We start from the raw sequence: 22,911 nt of genomic DNA, 5'->3' as shown, positions 1-22,911 counted from the left end.
AAACTTTAAAACGTAAAATCAAATTAAAATTTGGTTGCCGGGCGTGATGATGCATAAATCTGACTCGAGGGGGACTCGAACCCTCAACTTTTGAATGCTTTACAAACATACTAATTAGAAGTCCAATGCGCTATCCATTGCACCACACAGCTCCCTCCTTGTGCATGAATCCCAAAAAAAAGTTAGTTTGCAGGTGCAGCAGGTAATCAGGAAGGCGAATGGAATGTTGGCCTTCATTGCGAGAGTGATGGAGTACAAAAAAAGGGAGGTCCTGCTGCAACTGTATAGGGTATTGGTGAGGCCGCACCTGGAGTACTGCGTGCAGTTTTGGTCACCTTACTTAAGGAAGGATATACAAGCTCAGGAGTGAGTATAGAGACGATTCACTGTATTCTTTGCAATTAAACTGCCATTTTCAGCCATTCCATGTTAATGTCTTTGCGACTCTCAAAGGCACTTTTCGGGTATCGATGTCACAAAATTTCATATATTGATGAGCCACAATTCCATCAGTCGGCCTGGGTTTGCGACTGATGGATTTGACGACTTCCTGTTTCTGACAAAGTCTTCAGCTCAGTTGATTTGAAAAACATCACAGGTGCCTGTGTTTTAAGAATTATATTGAATTTACAGCACAGAAAAAGACCATTCAGCCCAACTGGGCCATACATGTATTTTAAGCTCCATGTGAGTCTCCTCACTCCCCACTTCATCTCGACCTATGAGCATATCCTTCTATACCTTTCTGCCTCATGTGTTTATCTAGCTTCCCACCTAAATACATCTGTGCTCTTTGCATTCAGAGTTATTACTGCGGGTAACTCAGAAACTAAACATACCACTGCTGCTATAGACTTCCTCTTGAGCTGTGTGGGAAAAGAGCAAGTAACTGCCATACAGACCAGCAATGTCTGAGCTCAAGGCCAGCATTTATTGCCCATCTCTAATTGCCCTTGAAGTTGAACCACCTTGCAGCACTGAATGCCTTACTGGGCCATTTCAGAGGGCAGTTGATAATCAAACATTTTGCTGTGGGCATGGACTCACATATAGGCCAGACTGGGTAAGCACGGCAGGTTTGTTTCCCTAAAAGGAGATTTGAGAAACACATGGGTTTTATGACAATCTGCTCATTTCATGATCACCAGTACTGACACTGGCTTTTTATTCCAGGTTTATTTAATTAATTAGCTGAATAGATACTTCTCTTGAAACTTTTCCACCCCCGTTCTCCCCTCCCCCATGTCTGTTCCATCAATTTATAAATCCAATACCAGCAGCTCCTCCATAAATGTATCCATTTGTATTTCATTCCATTGTGCTTTTCATACGAAATGGCAATCATCCTTTCCAATCCTACTGGATATCTGTTTGTCCCCTTCTCATCCATGAATGGATTCAAATGTTGTCGATAGAAACATAGAAAATAGGTGCAACCATCCTTTCCAATCCTATAAGAACATAAGAACATAAGAATTAGGAACAGGAGTAGGCCATCTAGCCCCTCGAGTCTGCTCCGCCATTCAACAAGATCATGGCTGATCTGGCCGTGGACTCAGCTCCACTTACCCGCCCGCTCCCCGTAACCCTTAATTTCCCTTTTTGGTTAAAAATATATCTATCTGTGATTTGAATACATTCAATGAGCTAGCCTCAACTGCTTCTTTGGGCAGAGAATTCCACAGATTCACAACCCTCTGGGAGAAGAAATTCCTTCTCAACTCGGTTTTAAATTGACTCCCCCGTATTTTGAGGCTGTGCCCCCTAGTTCTAGTCTCCCCGACCAGTGGAAACAACCTCTCTGCCTCTATCTTTTCTATCCCTTTCATTATCTTAAATGTTTCTATAAGATCACCCCTCATCCTTCTGAACTCCAACGAGTAAACATCCAGTCTACTCAATCTATCATCATAAGCTAACCCCCTCATCTGCGGAATCAGCCGAGAGAATAGTCTCTGTACCCCGTACAAAGCTCGTATATCCTTCCGTAAGTAAGGTGACCAAAACTGCATGCAGTATTCTAGGTGTGGCCTCAGCAATACCCTGTATAGCTGTCGTAAGACTTCCCTGCTTTTATACTCCATCCCCTTTGCAATAAAGGCCAAGATTCCATTGGCCTTCCTAATCACGTGCTATACATGCATACTATCCTTTTGTGTTTCATGCACAAGTATCCCCAGGTCCCACTGTACTGAAGCACTTTGCAATCTTTCTCCATTTAAATAAGATATTGCTCTTTGATTTTTTTTTTGCCAAAGTACATGACCTCACACTTTCCAACATTATACTCCATCTGTCAAATTTTCCCCATTCACTTAGCCTGCCTATGTATTTTTGTGTCCTCCTCACACATTGCTTTTCCTCCCATCTTTGTATCATCAGCAAACTTGGCTACGTTACACTCAGTCCCTTCTTCCAAGTCGTTAATATAGATTGTAAATAGTTGGCGGCCCAGCACAGATCACTGCGACACCCCACTAGTTATTGATTGCCAACCAGAGAATGAACCATTTATCTCAACTCTCTGTTTTCTGTTAGTTAGCCAATCCTCTATCCATGCTAATATATTACCTCCAACCCTGTGAAATTTTATCTTGTGCAATAACCTTTTATGTGACACCTTGTCAAATACCTTCTGGAATTCCAAATACACCACATCCACTGGTTCCCCTTTATCCATCCTGTTTGTTACAGCCTCAAAAAATTCCAACAAACGTTCTCTGAAGTGACCGAGCAAGGTGTCTCTCAACCATTGAGTACCTGAACATGGTTCAAAGAAGGAGTCTCACCAGCACCTTCTCAGGGCAACTAGGGATAGGCAATGAATGTCGGCCTTGCCAGTGACATCCAAACTTGGGCATGTTACGAAGTTCAAAGCAATGAGACCAAATCTCCAGTAGTTCCTTTTACAGTTACCTGGCTGCTTTCTCCATCTTTTCAGCCTGTCTTCCCCTTGCTGTGCAGCACTTGGCTCAAGCTCCTGCTGTTTGTATCAATCTTGTTTTATATTTCCCAGCCTCTCTCTGCGTTCAGCTCTAACACATGTTATTCCATGGGAGATGAGAATGCGATCACCGGAGGCAGATAAATTGGAGATTTCACAGATGATTGAGTTAGTTATTGGCAGAGTGGGTAACTGAGAGCTTTTAGTTTCGGGGATCAGTCAGGTGGACTCAGTGGGTAGCACTCTCGTCTCTGAGTCAGAAGGTTGTGGGCTCAAGTCCCCACTCCAGAGATGTGAACACAGAATCTCGGCTGACACTACAGTGCAGTCATGAGGGAGTGCTGCTCTGTCGGAGTTGTCGTTTTTCAGATGAGATGTTCAACCGTGGCCCTGACTGCCCTCTGAGCTGGACATAACAGATCCCATAGCAATACTTTGAAGAAGAGCAGGGGAGTTATCCCCGGTGACCTGCCCAATATTTATTCCTCAACCAATGTACTGAGAACAGAAAATGTGGTCATGTTCACCTTGCTGTTTGTGGGGCCTTGCTGCGTGCAAATTGTCTGCCATATTTTCTACATTACAAGAGTCACTGTGCTTCAAAAGGTACTTAATTGGCTGTGAAGCAGTCAGGGTCAGCCTGAGATTGTGAAAGGTGCTATATAAATGCAAGTCTTCCTTTTTGGCCTGCAGTCTATTTCATTGCTTCTAAAATGTAATGATAAAAAACACGAACTGAACATCCTATGGTCCCTTCCACATTCTAACTGATGTGTGTACAGGTGCTCACTAAACTTGGAAGTGATGGAGTATCTGAGCATCTGGAGTATGGGTTTGACATATTGATCACGAGTACTTTGAATTCATCTGACCCACTGTTGGTTGCTTTGCACACTCACTGATCTGTTGGATGTTGCAGCAAATCCGCAGATACCCGCAAATAACCAACTCACAGAACCATCCAGAACTATTAAAAAGACACTAACTCGCAAACAACAGAGGATTCAATGAACCTTTCAAGGTGGCCATTAACTGGTCCAGGCAGAGACAGTCGATGGGGTGTTCTCTCCGTCTGCCTGTCTCTCTTCTGCGGCTATGTCCGTGCCTGGGTGTCCCTGGAGAGGGAGCACGCGGTGTCTGCCAGTATGTTGGAGGCTTTCCATGAACGGTGGGCACCAGAGGGACTGGAGTGCAGTGTGGATACACGGAACTAAATTATAATTTGAAAAGTGCTTGTTAGTTTTGTCATATTTGGAACTTATTGTTTATTCATCTTTATAAAGGGGACACATGGTTTAATTTTTTTCCCAATTGATTAGCCTAAAGAGTAGAGGATTCCTTTAAACCTGTGATTCTGAATATTTGAACTGTGTTTGAGGAAAGTTAGGACAATTGAGATCCTCATTGAGTTGTCAGCCAATGATGCTCATTCTTTAAAGATCTGACTGGCTCTGGGAGTCCAGCTCCCCTCCTCCCTTTAGTTGATTGGTGCTCTGAGAGGCTGCAACTCCTGATTGGGTAATGAGGAATGTCACTTATCATCTAACCTGCCACACCCTGGATTATCCAGCAGTATAAATACAGGAGTTTGCGGTTGGTTAAATCTCAACAAACGTTAGTTTTGGGAAAAAGAATCAAGATGGTTTTTCAAGTATGTCAGAATGACCAGCAGGATTGTGAGGATGCTGTCAACAAGCAGATCAACATGGAGCTCTATTCCTCCTATGTTTATCTCTCTATGGTGTGTTTTGCATTTTAGACTAATTCACAATGGAGACTGTGTAATGTGAATTTATTAAATTGTGTTGTATCCAGTCCACTTATTGGGCCCAATTTTGGCCAACCCATATTTCTGGTGCACTGACCCTTTATAAGCTGGAAAGGGTACCAAAAAACTTACTTGGTATCTTGGCCCCTTTTCCGAGTGTCTTTGGTGCCCTGGAGCAGTGTCCATGGTGGAGTGGGGAGTGGGGAGTAGGGAGTGGGGAGTGGGGAGTGGGGGGGGGCTGAGTTACAGCTCTGCACTGAAAACACTGCTGACAGCTGTCACATGCGCAGTGGAGTCTGCGCGCATGCTCCACGTTCTGCCAGTGTGTCCTGTCAGCAGGCCCTGATATCTTCCGCCCTGCCCCCCCAGCAGTGATCGAATGGTCGCCCGCATCTGAGTGCAGCCCAGGCTGGCAGAACCCTACCTGAGATGCTGCCCACCCCAGCCTTTCCTCTTCCCAAACGCCCCACCCCAAGCTTTCCAATGCATCTTTGCCGGCTGCCCCATCCCACGCCGAATGGCCTGCTGTACAGGCTGGCCCGCTACCTTTCCCGGCCCAAGCTAGGATTTACTTCAAATATTTAATTGTTGTTCAATTGTTTACCTGAATTCTTTATTTTTATTTAGTTATTTTAACTTCTTTTTATTTGTAATTGGTGCTTGGGTGCAGGTCCTTACTTACCTGCGCTGATTTCTTAACTCCCTGCAACGTTTTTCAGAGCTGACCACATACACTGACCTCAGTCGATTTTGGTTTAAATGTTAGCTGGCCAAAGAGCCATAAATGGCCAAAACTGGTGGAAGTGTCTGGGACTGCCCCCTACTTGGGGGCAAAAAAAAATGTACCTCGCTAAATTACTCGCAAGTTTATTGGGGGAAAATCGGGTGTTTTTAACTTGCGTCAGAAAAATCAACTTACTCCAAATAAAATTGATGTGCGTCGTGTCCAAAAGTGGGCCCATTCTGAATATCCTGGGAACTTTTGAGCTTGAAGTGTATGTGGGGAATATTCTGCACTCCATGCATGGAATTCAGAATTTGTATCCTCATTCTAAATCACTGCGGGTCTTTCTCTACCTTTGTAATGAGGGGATGTCATCTTAAAATGAGTTGGACCATGTAGGAGGGAAGTCAGGAAGTAATTGTTCCTGCAAGGATGGTGGAAATCTAGAGTACATTCATTTTCATCCGGCATCCCCCACCCCCGAAACCCCCCGCCCCCCCCCGCCCGTCTGTCCACATGTAAAAATCAAGGCTTTGATGCTGTGCTGTGGTTTTTCATTGTGTTAAAAGTTCAGTGTGATTGTTCACCCTTGAAAGAAAGCAAAATATTCAGGTTGAATTACTGTACATGATTCTGCAATATAATTCCAAACTACTCTTATGAAGCCCCCACCCATAGTCCTATTACTTGACCGGGATGATGTTGCCCTGCGTCACTTTGCTGAGTTCTTCAAGGAGCAGTCACATGAGGAACGTGAGCATGCTGAGAAACTGATGCAATTCCAGAATCGGCGGAGGACGGATCATCTTGGCGGACATCAAGGTTGGATACAATAAAAGAGTAGCTTTCTGTCCGGCTCCCCTTAGACTGAATGTTCCAAATACATTCTAAAGCAATTATTTTCAATTTACAGGACTCGAGCCATCTGGTCTTTGCTGCTGTTTATACTTCAGCGAGCCTCCTCCCATATTGTTTTATCTAACCCTTTCTCAGCATATCATTCTGTTCCTTTCTCCCCATGCACCTGCCTAGCTTCCCTTTAAATACATCTATGCTTTTTACTTGACCAATATGATTCCAGTGGTTGTTAGAATATAAAATTGCTGTTAAGCTAACACATAGATTCATGTTACTGTATACTTTTGATTGCATCACTAATTTCAATACTTTCTAATGTTTGCACTTACAACAGATTAAACAATGTTTGAACTTTTTTTCCAGAAACCAGAGCAGGATGAGTGGCGCAATGGTCTGGAGGGGATGCAGAGAGCTTTGCAGATGGAGAAGAATGTGAACCAGAGTCTGCTGGATCTGCACAAACACTCCACTGAGAGGACAGACCCTCATGTAAGTTCTTAATGATTTAATGTGGGCTTTTGGCTCAGTTGTAGGTTGTGGAACCTTGCTGTTTTGGCGCCTACTTATAAGATCTCCATGCCTAATAGCTTTTTGTTTGCGAAGGGTCAGGGGAAGTTGGCCTATCGTGGACAGTGACGAGTAAATGTGTCCCAGTGATCCCAGGATCTGAGCACCTGTTGTGCAGCATGTTTAATCTAATGATGCAGTAATTCCATCAATCTCAATTGCACCACTTGACTATCCTCCAGTTCAAAGGATTAAAATCCAAACTCTGAAGGGGAAGCTGACATTCCTTGATATCTGCTGCTGGACATAACTCGTTTCCCTCTTTCAGTTGTGTGACTTCCTGGAGACCCACTACTTGGATGAACAAGTGAAGATGATCAAGAAGCTTGGAGATCACATCACCAACCTGAAGAGACTGGGAGCCCCTGAGAATGGCCTGGGAGCGTACCTGTTTGACAAGCACACCCTGGGGGAGAGTGATTAAACTGTCTGATGGGATCAAGCTTATTGTGTTTAGTACTTGTATGTATAATAACTGGGATACCTGTTCTGTAGGGAATGAAGGCTTGCAATGTTGGACAAAGATCTGTGAGACCGAGGCTCTTGGTGAAATGTAACATAACTGTAAATAAACTGTTCAACATTGGACTGGGTTTTGTCTCCTTGTTTGTTTGAGTGGTTGTTAAATTAAAAATAACATGACTGACATCAGACAAGAATCACACTGAGTTGTGCAACAATGTTATGGGTTTTAGTCGTATGAAATTTGTTTTTCCACTGGGGTTTGAGTTGCATATTCAGACACTTGTTGCAGGGTGTGAAATGGATGAGGGTGCATTCAGACCATGAACAGCCACACAAGATATTGACTGAGGGATAAAGCATGGTCACAGGTAAATTTTAAGGAGTGTCTTAAATAGGTTCAGAGAGGGAATGGCAGAGCGTGGTATCTAGTCAGTGGATTAAAAATACCTGTTCCCACTCATGAACATTCTCTCTGCTATTACATAACTGATAACTGCATACAACAAAATAAAAGTTGCTGTAACATGTGTTAAACACCAGCAACATTTCCCACTCAGGCTCACCATTTCAGATCAGTGAAGAAAAAGTCCTGGATTTGCATCCTATTTAATAAGTGCATTGGCCCTGGAAATAGCAGTTTGTATGCAGGAGTTGCTACAGATCCTGTTCAGTTATTATTGTAGGTTGTTCAGGAACTGAACTCACCACTGCTACTGTAGACTTCCTGTTAAGCTTCGTCAGCAGAGCAGCAGTGTCAGTGCATTGAACCCCGGGGACAACAATTGGATGAGGAGGGAAAGCAATAATTGGTATCAGCTTGCTGTCACAGCTTCATTGGTTAGTGTGGATACCCTCGTGTGGTGGTTCTGGGACAGCTTCTCTTCCTGCTCCGATCATGATAGAATAACTTGGCAACATGATCAATGCTCACATGAATAAGTTATGGAAGGACTGCCAGTTTCCCTCACTCGCAGATCCACGATGCAGTTCCCCTTGTCCTCACCTTCCCGACCACGAGCGTCCACATTCAACGAATCATCCTCTGCCTTTTCTGCCACCTCGAGCAATCCTACTCGCTAACACATCTTCCCTTTCCCTCCCCTTTCAGCATTGTGAAGTGACTTGCGCAGCCGTGACTCTGGTCCTCAATCACCCAAAAGACCCCCTTCCTTTCCCATGGTACATTCCCGTGAAAGTGCAGGAGATGCAACACCTGTCCTTTTAACTCCTCTCTTCCCACTGTTCAGAGCACCAAACACTCCTTCCAGTTCAAACAGCGAATTAATTGTACTCCTTGCAATTTAGTATACTGTTTTCGCTGCTTGATGTCATGTATCTTACATTATTATGTATAACTATTATAACATGCTATACATGACGATAATATATGACCTGTAACCACCAACATACCTTACCACCAGGGGTGCACTTGCAAGAGACAGGTATATAAGGACAGGTCTCAGGCAAGTGCAGCATTCCAGAGCTGTGAAATAAAGGTGCAGGTCCAGAGTGACCTTGACTTCACTATATGCCTCGTGTGAATCTGTGCTGAGGGGACAGGACTTTACACTCACGATGCGGTCTCTGCTACATCGAGGAGACCAAATCCTCTTTTCTTCTTAGACAGTCCCTCGGAGTCGAGGATGACTTGCTTCCACACTCAAAATGAGTTCTCTGGTGACTGAAGAGTTTAACGTGATGTGTAAATTCTCTGTCACAGGTGGGACAGACGGTGGTGTGGTGCAACGGGAGGGTGGGTTGCTGTGCGCTCCTTCCGCTGTCGATGATTGGCTTCAGCATGCTCTCAGCAAGAGAATTGAGGTGTTCAGCGCCTTCATGATGTGTTTCCTCCACTTTGTGTGGTCTTGGGCCAGGGATTAGCAGGTGTCGATGAGGATGATATACTTTTCAAGGAGGCTTTGAAGCATTTCTTGTGCCCACCTGCGGCTCATTTGCCGTGTAGGAGCTCCAAGTGTTTTGGGAGTCTCATGTCAGACATACGGACGATGTGGCCCGTCCAGCGGAGCTGATCAAGTGTGGTCAATGCTTCGATGCTGGCCTGAGTGAGGACACTGATGTTGGTGTGCCTATCCTGCCAATGGATTTGCAGAATCTTGCGCATTCAACATTGGTGGTGCTTCTCCAGTCTTTTGAGATGCCTGCTGTACATAGTCCATGTCTCTGAGCCATATAGAAGGGCGGTTATTACCACTGCTCTGTAGACAATGAGCTTGGTGCTGGGTTTGAGGTCCTGGTCTTGAAACACTCTCTTCCTCAGGCAACCGAAGACTGCACTGAAGGTGCGTTGGACCTCGTCGTCGATATCTGCCCTTGTTGAGAGTAGGCATTGGGGAGACCAAATGCAGATTGGGTGACCGTTTTGCAAAACACCTCTGTTCAGTCTGCAAATTCCGGTCGCCTGTCACTTTAATTCTCCGCTCCCTTCCCAGTCTGACCTGTCTGTTATCGGCCTCTTACTCTGTTCCAACAAAGCTCAAGATAAGCTACTCAACTTTCTATTGGGCACGTTATAGCCTTCTGGACTCAGCATCGAGTTCAACAATTTCAGACCAAAACCTCTGTTCCTATCTTTTTCAGCTGGTGGCTGTTGATGATCCTGCTGCACCCATTTACACTTCTTCTAGACCCAACTTTTGTTCCTTAACTTTTCCCATTGCCATCTGCTTTTGCTTTATACTTTCATACCTTTTGTCATTTAATCACTCCGGCCTTCCACCCTATCACAAACCTTCCCTTTTGTTTTTTCCTCCCCTCCCCCACCCCTTTCCCTCTTTCTGCACTTGCTTAAAATCTGTTACATCTCTAACTTTTTCCAGTTCCGACAAAATGTCATCGACCTGAACCGTTAACTCTGTTTCTCTCTCCATAGATGCTGACTGACCTGTTGAGTATTTCCAGCATTTTCTGTTTTTCTTTCAGATTTCCAGCCCCCGCAGTTCCTTTTCTTCCTTTAAATAACTGAGCACATTTTCAGATCAATGACATGTGACCTTGCATTAAACAAGAACGACTTCTGCTGAGAAATAGGTTGTGATCTTGGTCAAACCTGATTTTCTTGGGCATTGCCATGTATCTTACATTATTATATATAACTGTATCCTAACATGCCATACATGACTGTAATAAGATATGACCTGTAACCACCAGCATACCTTACCACCAGGGGTGCACTTGCAAGAGACAGGTATATAAGGACAGGTCTCAGACAAGTGCAGCATGCCAGAGCTGTGAAATAAAGGTGCAGGTCCAGAGTGACCTTGACTTCACTACATGCCTCATGTGAATCTGTACTGAGGGGACAGGACTTTACAGTGGGGACGAGTTACGGGATTACAGAATCCACAGAATGGCGAACAACGGATCAGATGAAAAGCACAATGCGGGAGACAATTGGGAGGACTTTATAGAATGGTTACAAAGCTTTGCTGGAGCCTAAGACTGGTTAGGCGACAATAAGGCAGACAAGAGAAGAGCCCATCTCTTGACCAGCTGTGGCTCGAAAACATCTGCTTTAATGAAGGATCTGTTGGCACCCGAGAAACCAGCAAGCAAGTCGTTTGAAGAATTGAGCACACTGTTAAGAGACCACCTGAAGCCAGCGAGCAGCCTACACATGGCCAGACACAGGTTCTACAACTACAGACGCTGTGTGGGCCAGAGCATACCCGACTTCGTGGCGGAACTTCGGAGGTTGGCTAGTTTATGTGAGTTCTCTGATGAATGAGGAGAGAAATGCTGAGAGACTTTTTCATTGAAGGAATCGGCCACGCAGGCATATTCCGAAAGCTCATAGAGACCAAGACCCTGACCTTAGAGGCAGCAGCACTGGTTGCACAGACATTCTTGGTAGGGGAAGAAGAAACGAGGTTGATTTACAATGCAGATAACGAAATATCGGAACAAGAATTTCACAGCACTAAACAAGCTGCTATCCACACACACAGACAAAACCGGGAGAACAGGCTCTCGACAGCAGGCAGAAGCCATCAAGGGCCACAGTAACGGCCGTTCACACCTCATCAACCCACAATGCGAACAATCAACTACAAACCAAGAGAAGCTCAAGAGAGATCAACCAGACGCAGCTCATTCTTTGGAAACACTTTGAACAATGGAACAGGTCTGTGCTGGAGGTGTGGGGGTGGGCACTCATCAAGGGGATGTCGATTTCAGCAGGCTGTTTGCAGAAATTGTAAATATACAGGGCATTTGGCCCGCATGTGCAAAAAAACGGCAGCTCAGCTGGTATACGAATCAGATGGGTCGGAAAGCGGACCAGAAGATGGTGGGGACAGTACCCGGAACACCGATGTACAGTGGGTCAACACGATCAATGGCCGCTGCTCCTACAACAGGACCCCTCCTATAATGATGAGGGTCCTACTCAACGGGATATCTGTCAAAATGGAGCTGGATACGGGAGCGAATCAATCTCTCATGGGCACTCAACAATTTGAACAACTGTGGCCACATAAAAGAGACAGACCAAAACTCACAAGGGTCGACACCACACTAAGGACCTATACCAAAGAAATCGTACCTGTCCTCGGCAGCGCCATGCTCTCTGTCACACACAAAGGGAGAGTGAACCAACTTCTCCTGTGGATTGTCCCCGGAGCCCCCCAGCACTGCTGGGGAGAAGCTGGCTGGCAAAAGTAAACTGGAAATGGGATGATGTCCATGCCATGTCATTAGAGGAACGGACCTCCTGCTCAACAGTTATAAAGCCATTTGAACATCTCTTTCAGCCAGGTGTGGACACTTTCAAAGGGGCCAAAGTCAAAATCTACATCACACAGGATGCTAGACAGGTCCATCACAAGGCCAGAGCTGTACCCTATGTGATGAGGGAAAAGATTGAACACGTACTAGACAAGCTTCTGCGGGAAGGCATTATATCACCTGTGGAATTTAGCGACTGGGCAAGTCCCATCGTCCCAGTCATGGGATCCGTACAAATCTGTGGGGACAACAAATCTACAATAAACAGAGTCTCCCTACAGGACCAGTACCCGCTGCCCAGAGCGGAGGACTTATTTGCCACATTAGCAGGAGGTAAACTTTTCTCAAAATTAGACCTCACATCTGCGTATATGACACAAGAATTGACCGAGGAATCCAAGCTACTCACCACCATCAACACCCATCGAGGCCTTTTCATGTACAATCGATGCCCATTCGGCATCAGGTCGGCAGCTGCCATATTCCAGCTCAACATGGAGAGTGTGCTCAAGTCCATCCCGGGGACGGTTGTATTTCAAGACGACATACTTATCACGGGCAGGGACACCGACTCCCATCTCCGTAATTTGGAGGAAGTACTAAAGCGGTTGAATCGGGTAGGCCTACGAGTCAAGAAATCCAAGTGCCTGTTTCTCGCACCCGAGGTTGAATTTTTGGGCAGAAGGATTGCCGCTGATGGAATCCGCCCAACAGAGTCCAAAACAGAAGCAATTCGCCTGGCACCCAGGCCTTGGAATGTCTCAGAACTGCGCGCCTTTTTCGGGCTACTCAATTACTTTGGGAACTTTATGCAGAATTTAAGCACGCTGCTGGAGCCTCTCCACGTGCTACTCAGGAAGGGGTGCGATTGGTTTTGGGAGGACGCCCAGGAACGCGCCTTCAATAAGGCACGCAACCTTCTGTGTTCTGACTTTCTTTGACCCAGGTAAAAAACTAGTTCTCACATGCGATGCTTCAGCGTATGGGGTCGGGTGCATTTTGCAACATGTCAATAGTGCGGGCAAATTACAACCCGTAGCTTATGCCTCTAGGTCACTTTCGCGGGCAGAGCGCGGCTACGGAATGGTCGAGAAGGAGGCGCCCCGCGTGCGTGTACGGTGTCAAAAAGATGCACCAATACTTTTTTGAGCCAAGTTCGCGTTAGAAACCGACCACAAGCCCCTCACATCCCTCCTATCTGAGAGCAAGGCAATAAACGGCAACGCCTCGACGCGAATTCAATGGTGGGCACTTATTCTGGCGTCCTACGACTAAACCATAAGGCACAGACCAAGCACAGATAACTGTGCCGACGCGCTCAGCAGGCTACCCCTGGCGACCACGGAAGGGTCTGACGAACAGGACTGTGAGATAGTCATGGCAATCAGTGCCTTTGAGTCCACAGGTTCGCCCATGACGGCTCACCAAATCAGAGCTTGGACGGCCAGTGACCCCACGTTATCCTGAGTAAAAAGTTGTGTCCTAACTGGTGACTGGGCAGAGGCTCGCGATGCCTGCCCCAAGGAATTAAAACCCTTTCACAGACGCATGCATGAGCTATCACTAAAAGCAGACTGCCTGATGTGGGGCAACCGAGTAGTCATACCCCTGCGAGGCAGAGAGGCATTTGTCTGGGAGCTCCACCGCGAGCACCCGGGGATCGTTCTCATGAAGGCCATAGCCAGATCCCACGTCTGGTGGCCTGGTATTGACGCGGACTTGGAGCTCTGCGTCCGAAGGTGCACCATTTGTGCCCAACTCAGCAATGCCCCCAGGGACGCTCCACTGAGCCCCTGGCCTACCAAACCGTGGTGGAGGGTGCTCGTAGACTATGCGGGTCCATTCATGGGCAAAATGTTCCTCGTAGTTGTAGATGCATTTTCAAAGTGGATCGAATGCACCATTTTAAACTCGAGCACGACCTCCACCACTGTGGAGAGCCTCGCAACCATGTTTGCAACGCACGGAATCCCTGATATATTGGTCAGTGACAATGGTCCGTGTTTCACCAGTGCAGAATTCCAAGATTTTCTAATTGACCACGGCATAAATCACGTCAAGACGGCACCGTTCAAGCCGGCCTCCAACAGCCAGGTGGAGAGAGCAGTGCAAATCATTAAACAAGGCATGCTTAAAGTCCAAGGTCCCACGCTGCAGGGTCGCCTATCACGACTGCTGCTGGCATACAGGTCTCGTCCGCACTCACTGACTGGGATCCCCCCCGAGCAACTGTTGATGAAAAGGACTTTAAAAACAAGGCTCTCATTAATCCTCCCAGACATGCACGAAATCGTTGAGGCAAAGCGTCATAAGCTGACTGAGTACCATGACAGAAATTCGAGGGGGAGATGGAATGAGATAGGGGACAAAGTGTTTGTACTAAACTGTGGCAGGGGTCCCAAATGGCTTGCAGGGACAGTAACAGACAAGGAAGGAAACAGGCTACTGGTAGTACAAATGGACAATGGCAAAACCTGCTGGAGGCATGTAGACCAAGTTAAAAGCAGATTTACCAACAACACTGCGGAACCAGAGGCACACTACAATGTGGAACTCGCACCACACCTGGTGGACAGACAGAGGGAACAACCTGAGGGAAAGGACAATCCCAACAGACAGCCCAGGCAAGTCAACAATAATCACACCAATCGAAACAGACAGCTCAGGCACTATACCAGCAACCGCTCCCAAAGAAAAACAGACACCAAGGCAAACAACTGAACCACAACTCAGACGCTCCATGCGAGAGCGTAGACTACCTGAGAGACTGAACCTATAAAGACAATAAGACCCTGCGGGAGGGTGATGTCATGTATCTTACATTATTATATATAACTGTATCCTAACATGCTACACATGGCTGTAATAAGATATGACCTGTAACCACCAGCATACCTTACCACCAGAGGTGCACTTGCAAGAGACAGGTATACAAGGACAGGTCTCAGGCAAGTGCAGCATTCCAGAGCTGTGAAATAAAAGTGCAGGTTCAGAGTGATCTTGACTTCACTACATGCCTCGTGTGAATCTGTACTGAGGGGGACAGGACTTTACATAAAGAATAGAGGATTCACTTGAGCCTGTGATTCTGGATATGTGAACTGTGTTTGAAGAAAGTTAGCATAATTCAGATCCTCATTAAGTTGTCAGCCAATGATGTTCCTTCTTCAAAGATCTGACTGGCTCTGGGAGTCCATCATCCCTCCTCCCATTACTTGATTGGTGCTCTGAGAGGCTGCAACTTCTGATTGGGTATTGAGGACTGTCACTCATCCTGCAGTGTGCCACACACACCCTGGGTTGTTCAGCAGTCGAAATACTGGCATTTGCGGTTGCTTGAATTTCTACAGTTGTCTGAGGTTGGCTACGTTTCAGTTTATTGCTTCTACAAAGTTTAGATTTGTGAAAAAGAATCTAGATGGCTTCCCAAGTGCGTCAGAACTACCATCAGGGCTGTGAGGATGCTGTCAACAAGCAGATCAACATGGAGCTCTATTCCTTCTATGTTTATCTCTCTATGGTGAGTTTTGCATTTCAGAGCCCTTCACTATGGAATGTGAATTTACTTAATTCTGTGCTTGATCCAGCCCACCTATTCTGAGCATCTTGAATGTTCATGACTCACTTTCCTGGGCTCTTTTGAGCTTGTTGAAGTTTATTTGGAATACATTCTGCATGGAATTCAGAATTTGTATCCTTAATCTAATTCACTCCATGGACTTTCTCTACCTTGCCTTTTTGCAATGAGCGGATGTAATAAAATTAGTCAGGCCATTTAGGAGGGAAGTTGGGAAGTATTCTTTCCTACAAGGGTGTTGGAAATCTGGAACACTTTTTTTTTCTCTCTCCTCCACCCACTGCCCCACCACACACACACATGAAGGCTTTGATGCTGGGCCAAGGTTTTTCATTGGGTAAGGCTATCAAAAGATTGTTTCCATGAAAATGTCCATCAAAGGCAGTCCCTCGGAATAGAGGAAGACTTGCTTCCACTCTTAAAATGAGTCCTTCGGTGGCTGAACAGTCCAATATGAGAACCACGAACTGTTACAGGTGGGACACATAGTAGTTGAGGGAAAGGGTGGGTGGGACTAGTTTGCTGTACACTTTTTTTTGTTGCCTGCTCTTGGTGGTGAGACTCTAGGTGCTCAGCGCCCTCCCGGATGCACTTCTTCCACTTGGGGCGATCTCTGGCCAGTGATTCCCAGGTGTCAGTGAGGATGTTACAGGGAGGCTTTGAGGGTGTCCCTGTAATGTTTCCTCTGCCCACCTTTGGCTTGTTTGCCATTAAGGAGTTCCATGTTCAGTAAGGTTTTAAACCCTTGAAAGAAAGCAAAATATTGAGGTTGAAGTTATGTGCTGTACACATGATGATGGGTTTGTGATATAGTACTCTTCTGATCGCTCCATAGTCCTTCTACTTTGACCGGGATGATGTTGCCCTGTGTCACTTTGCTGAGTTCTTCAAGGAGCAGTCACGTGAGGAACGTGAGCATGCTGAGAAACTGATGGAATTCCAGAATCGATGTGGAGGCCGAATTATCTTGGTGGACATCAAGGTTTGATTCAATAAAAGTGACCTTCTGTCTGGCTCCCCTTAGACTGAATGTTCCCATATGTGATAAAGCCATTATTTCAAATTTACAGCACACAGGCCATTTGGCCAAGCTGGACTTTGCTGGTGTTTATACTCCACACGAGATTCCTCACATTTTGCTTTATCTCGCCCTGTCGTCATATCATTCTATTCTCTTCTCCCCATGCACTTGCATTGCTTCCCTACAAATACATCTACACTATTTGCCTTATCAATATAACTCTAGTAGCTGTGATAGCTTAATAGCAAATTTTTATTGTAACAAATGGGTTCATGGTAAAGTAGACTTTTGATTGCACCCCAATTTCCTTTGATACTTTTTAATGTTTGTTTAATCCATTGTAAGAGAACTGTTCGAACTTTCTTTCCAGAAACCAGAGCAGGATGAATGGAGCAATGGTCTGGAGGTGATGCAGAGAGCTCTGCAGATGGAGAAGAATGTGAACCAGAGTCTGCTGGATCTGCACAAACTCTCCACTGGGAGCACCAACCCTCATGTAAGTTCTTAACAAAAAGCCCACATTAAATTATTAAGTTGGAGTTTGTGGAAACTTGCTGTCCTTGGGCCTAATTAAAAGATCTCCATGCCTAATAGCTTTGTATTGGTGTCTCTGTTATTGTTTGGTAAGCAGTGGGAAGGGAAGGGAGGCTGGCCTACTGTGGACAGTAACTAATAAATGTGTCCCAGTGATTTCAGTATCTGAGCACTTATTGTGCAGTAAATTTAATCTAATACAGTAATTCCAGCAATCTCAATTGCACCACTTGACTTTCCTCCACTTTGAGGATTAAAATCCAAATTCTTAAGGGACAGCTGCCATTCTATGATGTCTGGTGCTGGACATAACTAGTTTCCCCCTTTCAGTTGTGTGACTTCCTGGAGTCCCACTACTTGGATGAACAAGTGAAGATGATCAAGAAGGTTGGAGATCACATCACCAACTTGAAGAGACTGGGAGCCCCTGAGAATGGCCTGGGAGAGTACCTGTTTGACAAGCACACCCTGGAGGAGAGTGATTAAACTGACTGGTTCAAGCTTTTTGTATTTGCCTGCAGGACTGGGGTCCTAATTATATAATGATGGCTTATGACTTTGTCCAAAGAGCTAAGATGTGAACTGTAACATAACTATAAAACTGAGTAACATTGCACTGGGTTTTGTCTCCTTGTATGTATGAGTGGTTGTGTATCTTTCAATTAAGCAGAATTACACTGAGTTATGGAACAATGTTATGGGATTCAGTCAAATCAAATTTGGTTTTCCTCTGACATATTGAAGTATTGACTCTGATTATGCAGAAATGTGTTGCAAGACCTAAAATGTTCAAGGGGATGATAATGGTCTGAACACATCCATGAGATATTGACTGAGGGATAAAGCATGGTCAGAGGTAGGTTTTAGGGAGTGTCTTAAATAGATTTAGAGAGGGAATGGCAGAGCTTAGGCTTCAGAGCAGTATAAAAATAGCTGTTCCCTCTAGTGAACATTCTCTTGGCTATTACATAACTGAAAATTCAGTGTAACAAAATAAAAGTTGTTGTAACACGTTAAACATCGGCAGCATTTTCCAGTAAATCAGAGTTTCATTATTTCAGTCTGTGGAAGAAAATGACCTGGATTAGCATCCTCTTTAATATTAGCCCTGTAATTAGCAGTTTGTATTCAGTATTTGCAGCAGATCCTATTCAGTTATTATTGCAGTTTGTTCAGTAACTGAACTGACTGCTGCTGTAGACTTTGTTAAGCTTTGTATGTAAAGCAGCAATTACTGTACAGACCAGTAATGTCTGAGTGCATTGAACGTCGGGAACTGCAATTGGGTGAGCAGGGAAAGCATCAGCTTGATGTCACAGCTTCATTGTTTAGTGTGGATACCCGAGCGTGGTGGTTCTGGGAAAGATTCTCTTCCACTTGCTCCTATCGTGATCGAATAACTTGCCAACATGATCTATGCTCACATGAATAAGGTATTGAAGGATTACCTGTGCAACTAAATTCCAACAAAATATTATCCTGCTGGAAGAAGCAGTAAATGTATTTCTTTAAATGCACAAAGCAAGAGGCCCAAGATTTTAAACACAAGGCTCCGGAAAAACATTTGCCCCATCCTGAGCCCCAATGCCAAATACCTGAATTTATCAACCCAATGTATCCAGTTGCATTTGCTCCCATTGTGCATTTCATACCAAATAGCAATCATCCTGTCAAAACCCCAGTGGATCTTCATTTCATTGCTTCACCCCTGTGAATGGATTCAAATATTAATGCTGAACTCCAAGCCATCGTCAACACCCTCACTGAGGCGTACAAAAGCATAGGCCTTACGCTAACCATCCGTAAGATAAAGATCCTCCACCAACCTGACCCCGCCACACAGCACTCCCCCTGGTCATCAAAATCGACGGCACGGCCAGGGACAACATGGACCATTTTCCATATCTCGGGAGCCTACTGTCAGCAAGGGCAGACATCGATTATGAGGTCCAGTGCGCCAGCGCATCCTTCGGTCGTCTGAGGAAAGGAATGTTTGAAGACAAGGACTTCAAAACTGGCATTAAGCTTGTGGTCTACAGGGCTGTAATGAAGGCAGCCCTCCTATGTGGCTCAGAGACGTGGACGATATACAGCAAACCAGCTCAAAACACTGGAGAAGTCCCACCAGCACTGCCTCTGCAAGATCTTGCAAATCCATTTGGAGCAAAGACGCACCAACATCCGTGTTCTTGCTTAGGCCAACATCCCCCCCACATCGAAGCACTGACCACGCTCAATTAGCTCCGTTGGGCGGGTCACACTGTCCGTATGCGCGACACGAGACTCCCAAAGCAAGCACTCTACTCGGAGCTTTGTCACGGCAGGTAAGCTCCAGGTGGGCAGAGGAAACGCTTCAAGGACACCCTCAGAGCCAACTTGATAAAGTGCAACATCCCCACCGGCACCTGGGAGTCCCTGGTCCAAGACCACCCAAAGTGGAGGAACAGCATCCGGGAGAGCGCTGAGCACCTCGAGTCTCATCGCTGAGAGCAAGCAGAAACCAAGCGCAGACAGCAGAAGGAGCGTGTGTCAACCCAGGCTCCCCAGCCCTGCTTTCCTTCAATTACTTTCTGCCCGACTTGTGACAGGTCCCACATTAGTCTCTTCAGCCACCTGAGAACTTACTTTTAGAGTGGAAGCAAGTCACCCACATTTTTGACTCTGGATCATTAGTCCAGGCCTCTGGGTTACTTATATAAGAACAGATGAAATAAGAGCAGGAGTAGCTCATTTGGCCCTTCGAGTCTGCTCTGCCATTCAATAAGATCATGGCTGATCTGATCATGGCCTCAACTCCACTTCCCTGTCCTCTCCTCATAACCCTGGCCTCCCTTATCGTTCAGAAATCTGTCGATCTCCACCTTACATATATTCAGTCTCCCGAGATATGGGAAGTGGTCCACGTTGTCCAGGGCCGCGTCGTGGATGTTGATAACATGGGGGCAGTGCTGTGCGGTGAGGACAGCACATCTTGGGAGCCTCCTATCATCAAGAGCAGGCATTGATGACGAGATCCAACACCGCCTCCAGTGTGCCAGTGCAGCCTTCGGCCGCCTGAGGAAAAGAGTGTTTGAAGACCAGGCCCTCAGAACTGCCACCAAGCTCATGGTCAACAGGGCTGTAGTCATACCCACCCTCCTGTATGGCTCAGAGATATGGACCATGAACAGTAGACACCTCAAATCGCTGGAGAAATACACCAACGATGTCTCCACAAGATCCTACAAATCCCCTGGGAGGACAGATGCACCAACATTAGCTTCCCCAACCAGGCCAACATCCCCAACATTGAAGCACCGACCACAGTTGATCAGCTCCGCTGGACAGGCCACATAGTTCGCATGCCAGACACGAGACTCTCAAAGCAAGTAGTCTACTCTCAACTCCTTAATGGCAAATGAGCAAAGGTGCACAGCAGAAGCATTACACGGACACGCTCAAAGCAACCTGATAAAGTGAGACATCCCCACTGACACCTGTCCAAAGATCACCCTAAGTGGAGGAAGTACATCCGGGAGGGCGCTGAGCTTGCAGAAATCAAGCGCAGGCAGCAGGAAGAGCGTGCGGCAAACCTGTCCCACCCACCCCTTCCCTCAAAGACTATCTGTCCCACTTGTGACAGAGTCTGTGGCTCTCGAATTCGAATGTTCATCCACCCAAGAACTCATTTTAAGAGTGGAAGCAAGTCTTCCTCGATTCCGAATGACTGCCTATGATGATGATGATGATGAAATATATTCAGTGACCCAGTCTCCACAGATCTCTGGGGTAGAGAATTCCAAAGATTCACAACCCTCTGTTTTAAATGTGCATCCCCTTATTCTGAAACTACGCCCCCGACGTCGAGTTTCCCCCATGAGGGGAAACATCCTCTCTGCATCTACCCTGTCAAGACACCTCAGAATCTTTTACGTTTCAATAAGATCACCCTTCAGTCTTTTAAACTCCAATGAGTATAGGCCCAACCTGCTTATCCTTTCTCCATGTGACAACACCTTCATCTCAGGAATCGACCTCGTGGACCTTCTCTGAACTGCCTCCATTGCAAGTATATCCCTCCTTAAATAAGGAAACCAAAGCTGTATGTAGTACTCCAGGTGTTGGTCTCACCAATGTCCTGTACAGTTGTAGCAGGACTTGCTTACTTTTATACTCCGTCCCCTTTGAAATCAAAGACTACATTCGATTGCTTTCCCAATTAAATGCTGTACCTGCATACTAACTTTGTAAGTTTCATGGACAAGGACTCCCAGATCCCTCTGTACTGCAGCATTTTGTAATCCCTCCCTATTTAAATAATAGTTTGCTTTTTTATTTTTCCTACCTATTTATCCAGCAGCATAACCACTATTCTACCATATCCCACATCGGTACCCTATTGTTCTTGGTGCTGGCACCCATCCCACCCCACCTCATGTTTGACTAATCTGCCAACACTCACTGACTAGGCTCCCACATGTATAAGGAATTAGGCAAGGATTAAATGCATTAAATGCAAAAAGGAAAACTCCCAAATTAAATAGATACTTCTCCTGAAAGCGTTCCCCCTGTTGTCCTCACCCATGCCTATTCCATCAATTTATAACCCAATACCAACAGCTCCACCATAAATGTATCCATTTGTATTTCATCCTGTTGTGCATTTCATACCATAAGCAATCATCCTTTCCAAATCTTATTGGATCTCCATTTGTCCCCTTCTCTTCCATGAATGGATTCAAATGTTGTTGATGCTGGAGCTGCAATAATCCAGTGTTTACAAGTTAATTTAGGAACTTTACTGAGAACTGCACTGGGGCAATTAAATTGTCTCCTTTTGTCTTTCCATGTTAATGTCTTTTTTATTCATTGCGGAATGTGGGCATCACTGGCAAGGCCAGCTTTTATTGCTCATCACTAATTGCCCTTGAGAAGGTTGTGGTGAGCTGCCTTCTTGAACCACTACAGTCCTTGTGGTGAAGGTACTCCTACAGTGCTGTTAGGGAGAGAGTTCCATGATTTTGTACCAGCAACGATGAAGGAATGGCGATATATTTCCAAGTCAGGATGGTTTGTAACTTGGATGGGAATACGGTGTTCCCATGTGCCTGCAGCCCTTGTCCTTCGAGTTGTTAGAGTTCGCGGGTTGGCAGGTGGTGCTGAAGAAACCTTGGTGATTCCTGCATTGCATCTTGTAGATGGTGCAGCCATGGTACGCTGGTGGTGGAGGCAGTGAATGTTGAATGTGCCAATCAAGTGGGCTACTTTGTCATGAATGGTGTCGAGCTTCTTGAGTTTTATAGTAGCTACAATCATCCAGGCAAGTGGAGAGTATTCCATCACACTCCTGACTTGTGCCTTGTAGATGGTGGAAAGGCTTTGGGGAGTCAGGAGGTGAGACACTTGCCATAAAATTCACAGCCTCTGACCCGCTCTTGTTACCACAGTATTTATGTGACGGGTCCAGGTACGTTTCTGGTCAATGGTGACTCCCAGGTGTTGACGGTGGGCGATTCTGTGTTAGTAATGCTCTTGAATGTTCAGGGCAGGTGTTTAGACTCTCGCTTGTTGGATGTAGTCATTGCCTGAAACTTGTGTGGTGCAAATGTTACTTGACATTTATCAGCCTCACACTAAATCTCATCCAGGTTGCTGCATTTGCCATGGACTGCTTCATTTTCTGAGGAGTTGCGAATGGAACTGAACGCTATGCAATCATCAACAAACATCT

General features: G+C 45.8%; 1 protein-coding gene and 1 pseudogene across 1 annotated transcript; both read left to right on the top strand.

The window, feature by feature from the left end:
- The first annotated feature begins 4,583 nt into the window (after positions 1-4,583).
- On the top strand, positions 4,584-7,285 carry LOC139262506 (ferritin heavy chain-like; annotated as a pseudogene).
- Positions 7,286-15,487: 8,202 nt separating this feature from the next.
- On the top strand, positions 15,488-17,687 carry LOC139262505 (ferritin heavy chain, oocyte isoform-like). Its single transcript, XM_070877685.1, has 4 exons — positions 15,488-15,589; positions 16,482-16,628; positions 17,038-17,163; positions 17,532-17,687. The coding sequence occupies exons 1-4, from the start codon at positions 15,488-15,490 to the stop codon at positions 17,685-17,687; spliced, it is 531 nt and encodes a 176-aa protein (XP_070733786.1).
- The last annotated feature ends 5,224 nt before the right edge of the window (positions 17,688-22,911 follow it).

Source organism: Pristiophorus japonicus, chromosome 4, assembly GCF_044704955.1.
Source record: "Pristiophorus japonicus isolate sPriJap1 chromosome 4, sPriJap1.hap1, whole genome shotgun sequence".
Lineage (NCBI taxonomy): Eukaryota > Metazoa > Chordata > Chondrichthyes > Pristiophoridae > Pristiophorus > Pristiophorus japonicus.
This window is presented reverse-complemented; position numbering and strand designations above follow the sequence as displayed.

What these genes read in the sequence shown, in the direction of transcription:
- LOC139262505 (XM_070877685.1), top strand. Translation starts at nt 15,488, where the DNA reads ATGGCTTCCCAAGTGCGTCAGAACTACCATCAGGGCTGTGAGGATGCT. An exon ending in TCTATGTTTATCTCTCTATG is followed by an intron (nt 15,590 to 16,481) that starts GTGAGTTTTGCA and finishes ATCGCTCCATAG; the next exon opens with TCCTTCTACTTTGACCGGGA. An exon ending in CTGGGAGCACCAACCCTCAT is followed by an intron (nt 17,164 to 17,531) that starts GTAAGTTCTTAA and finishes TCCCCCTTTCAG; the next exon opens with TTGTGTGACTTCCTGGAGTC.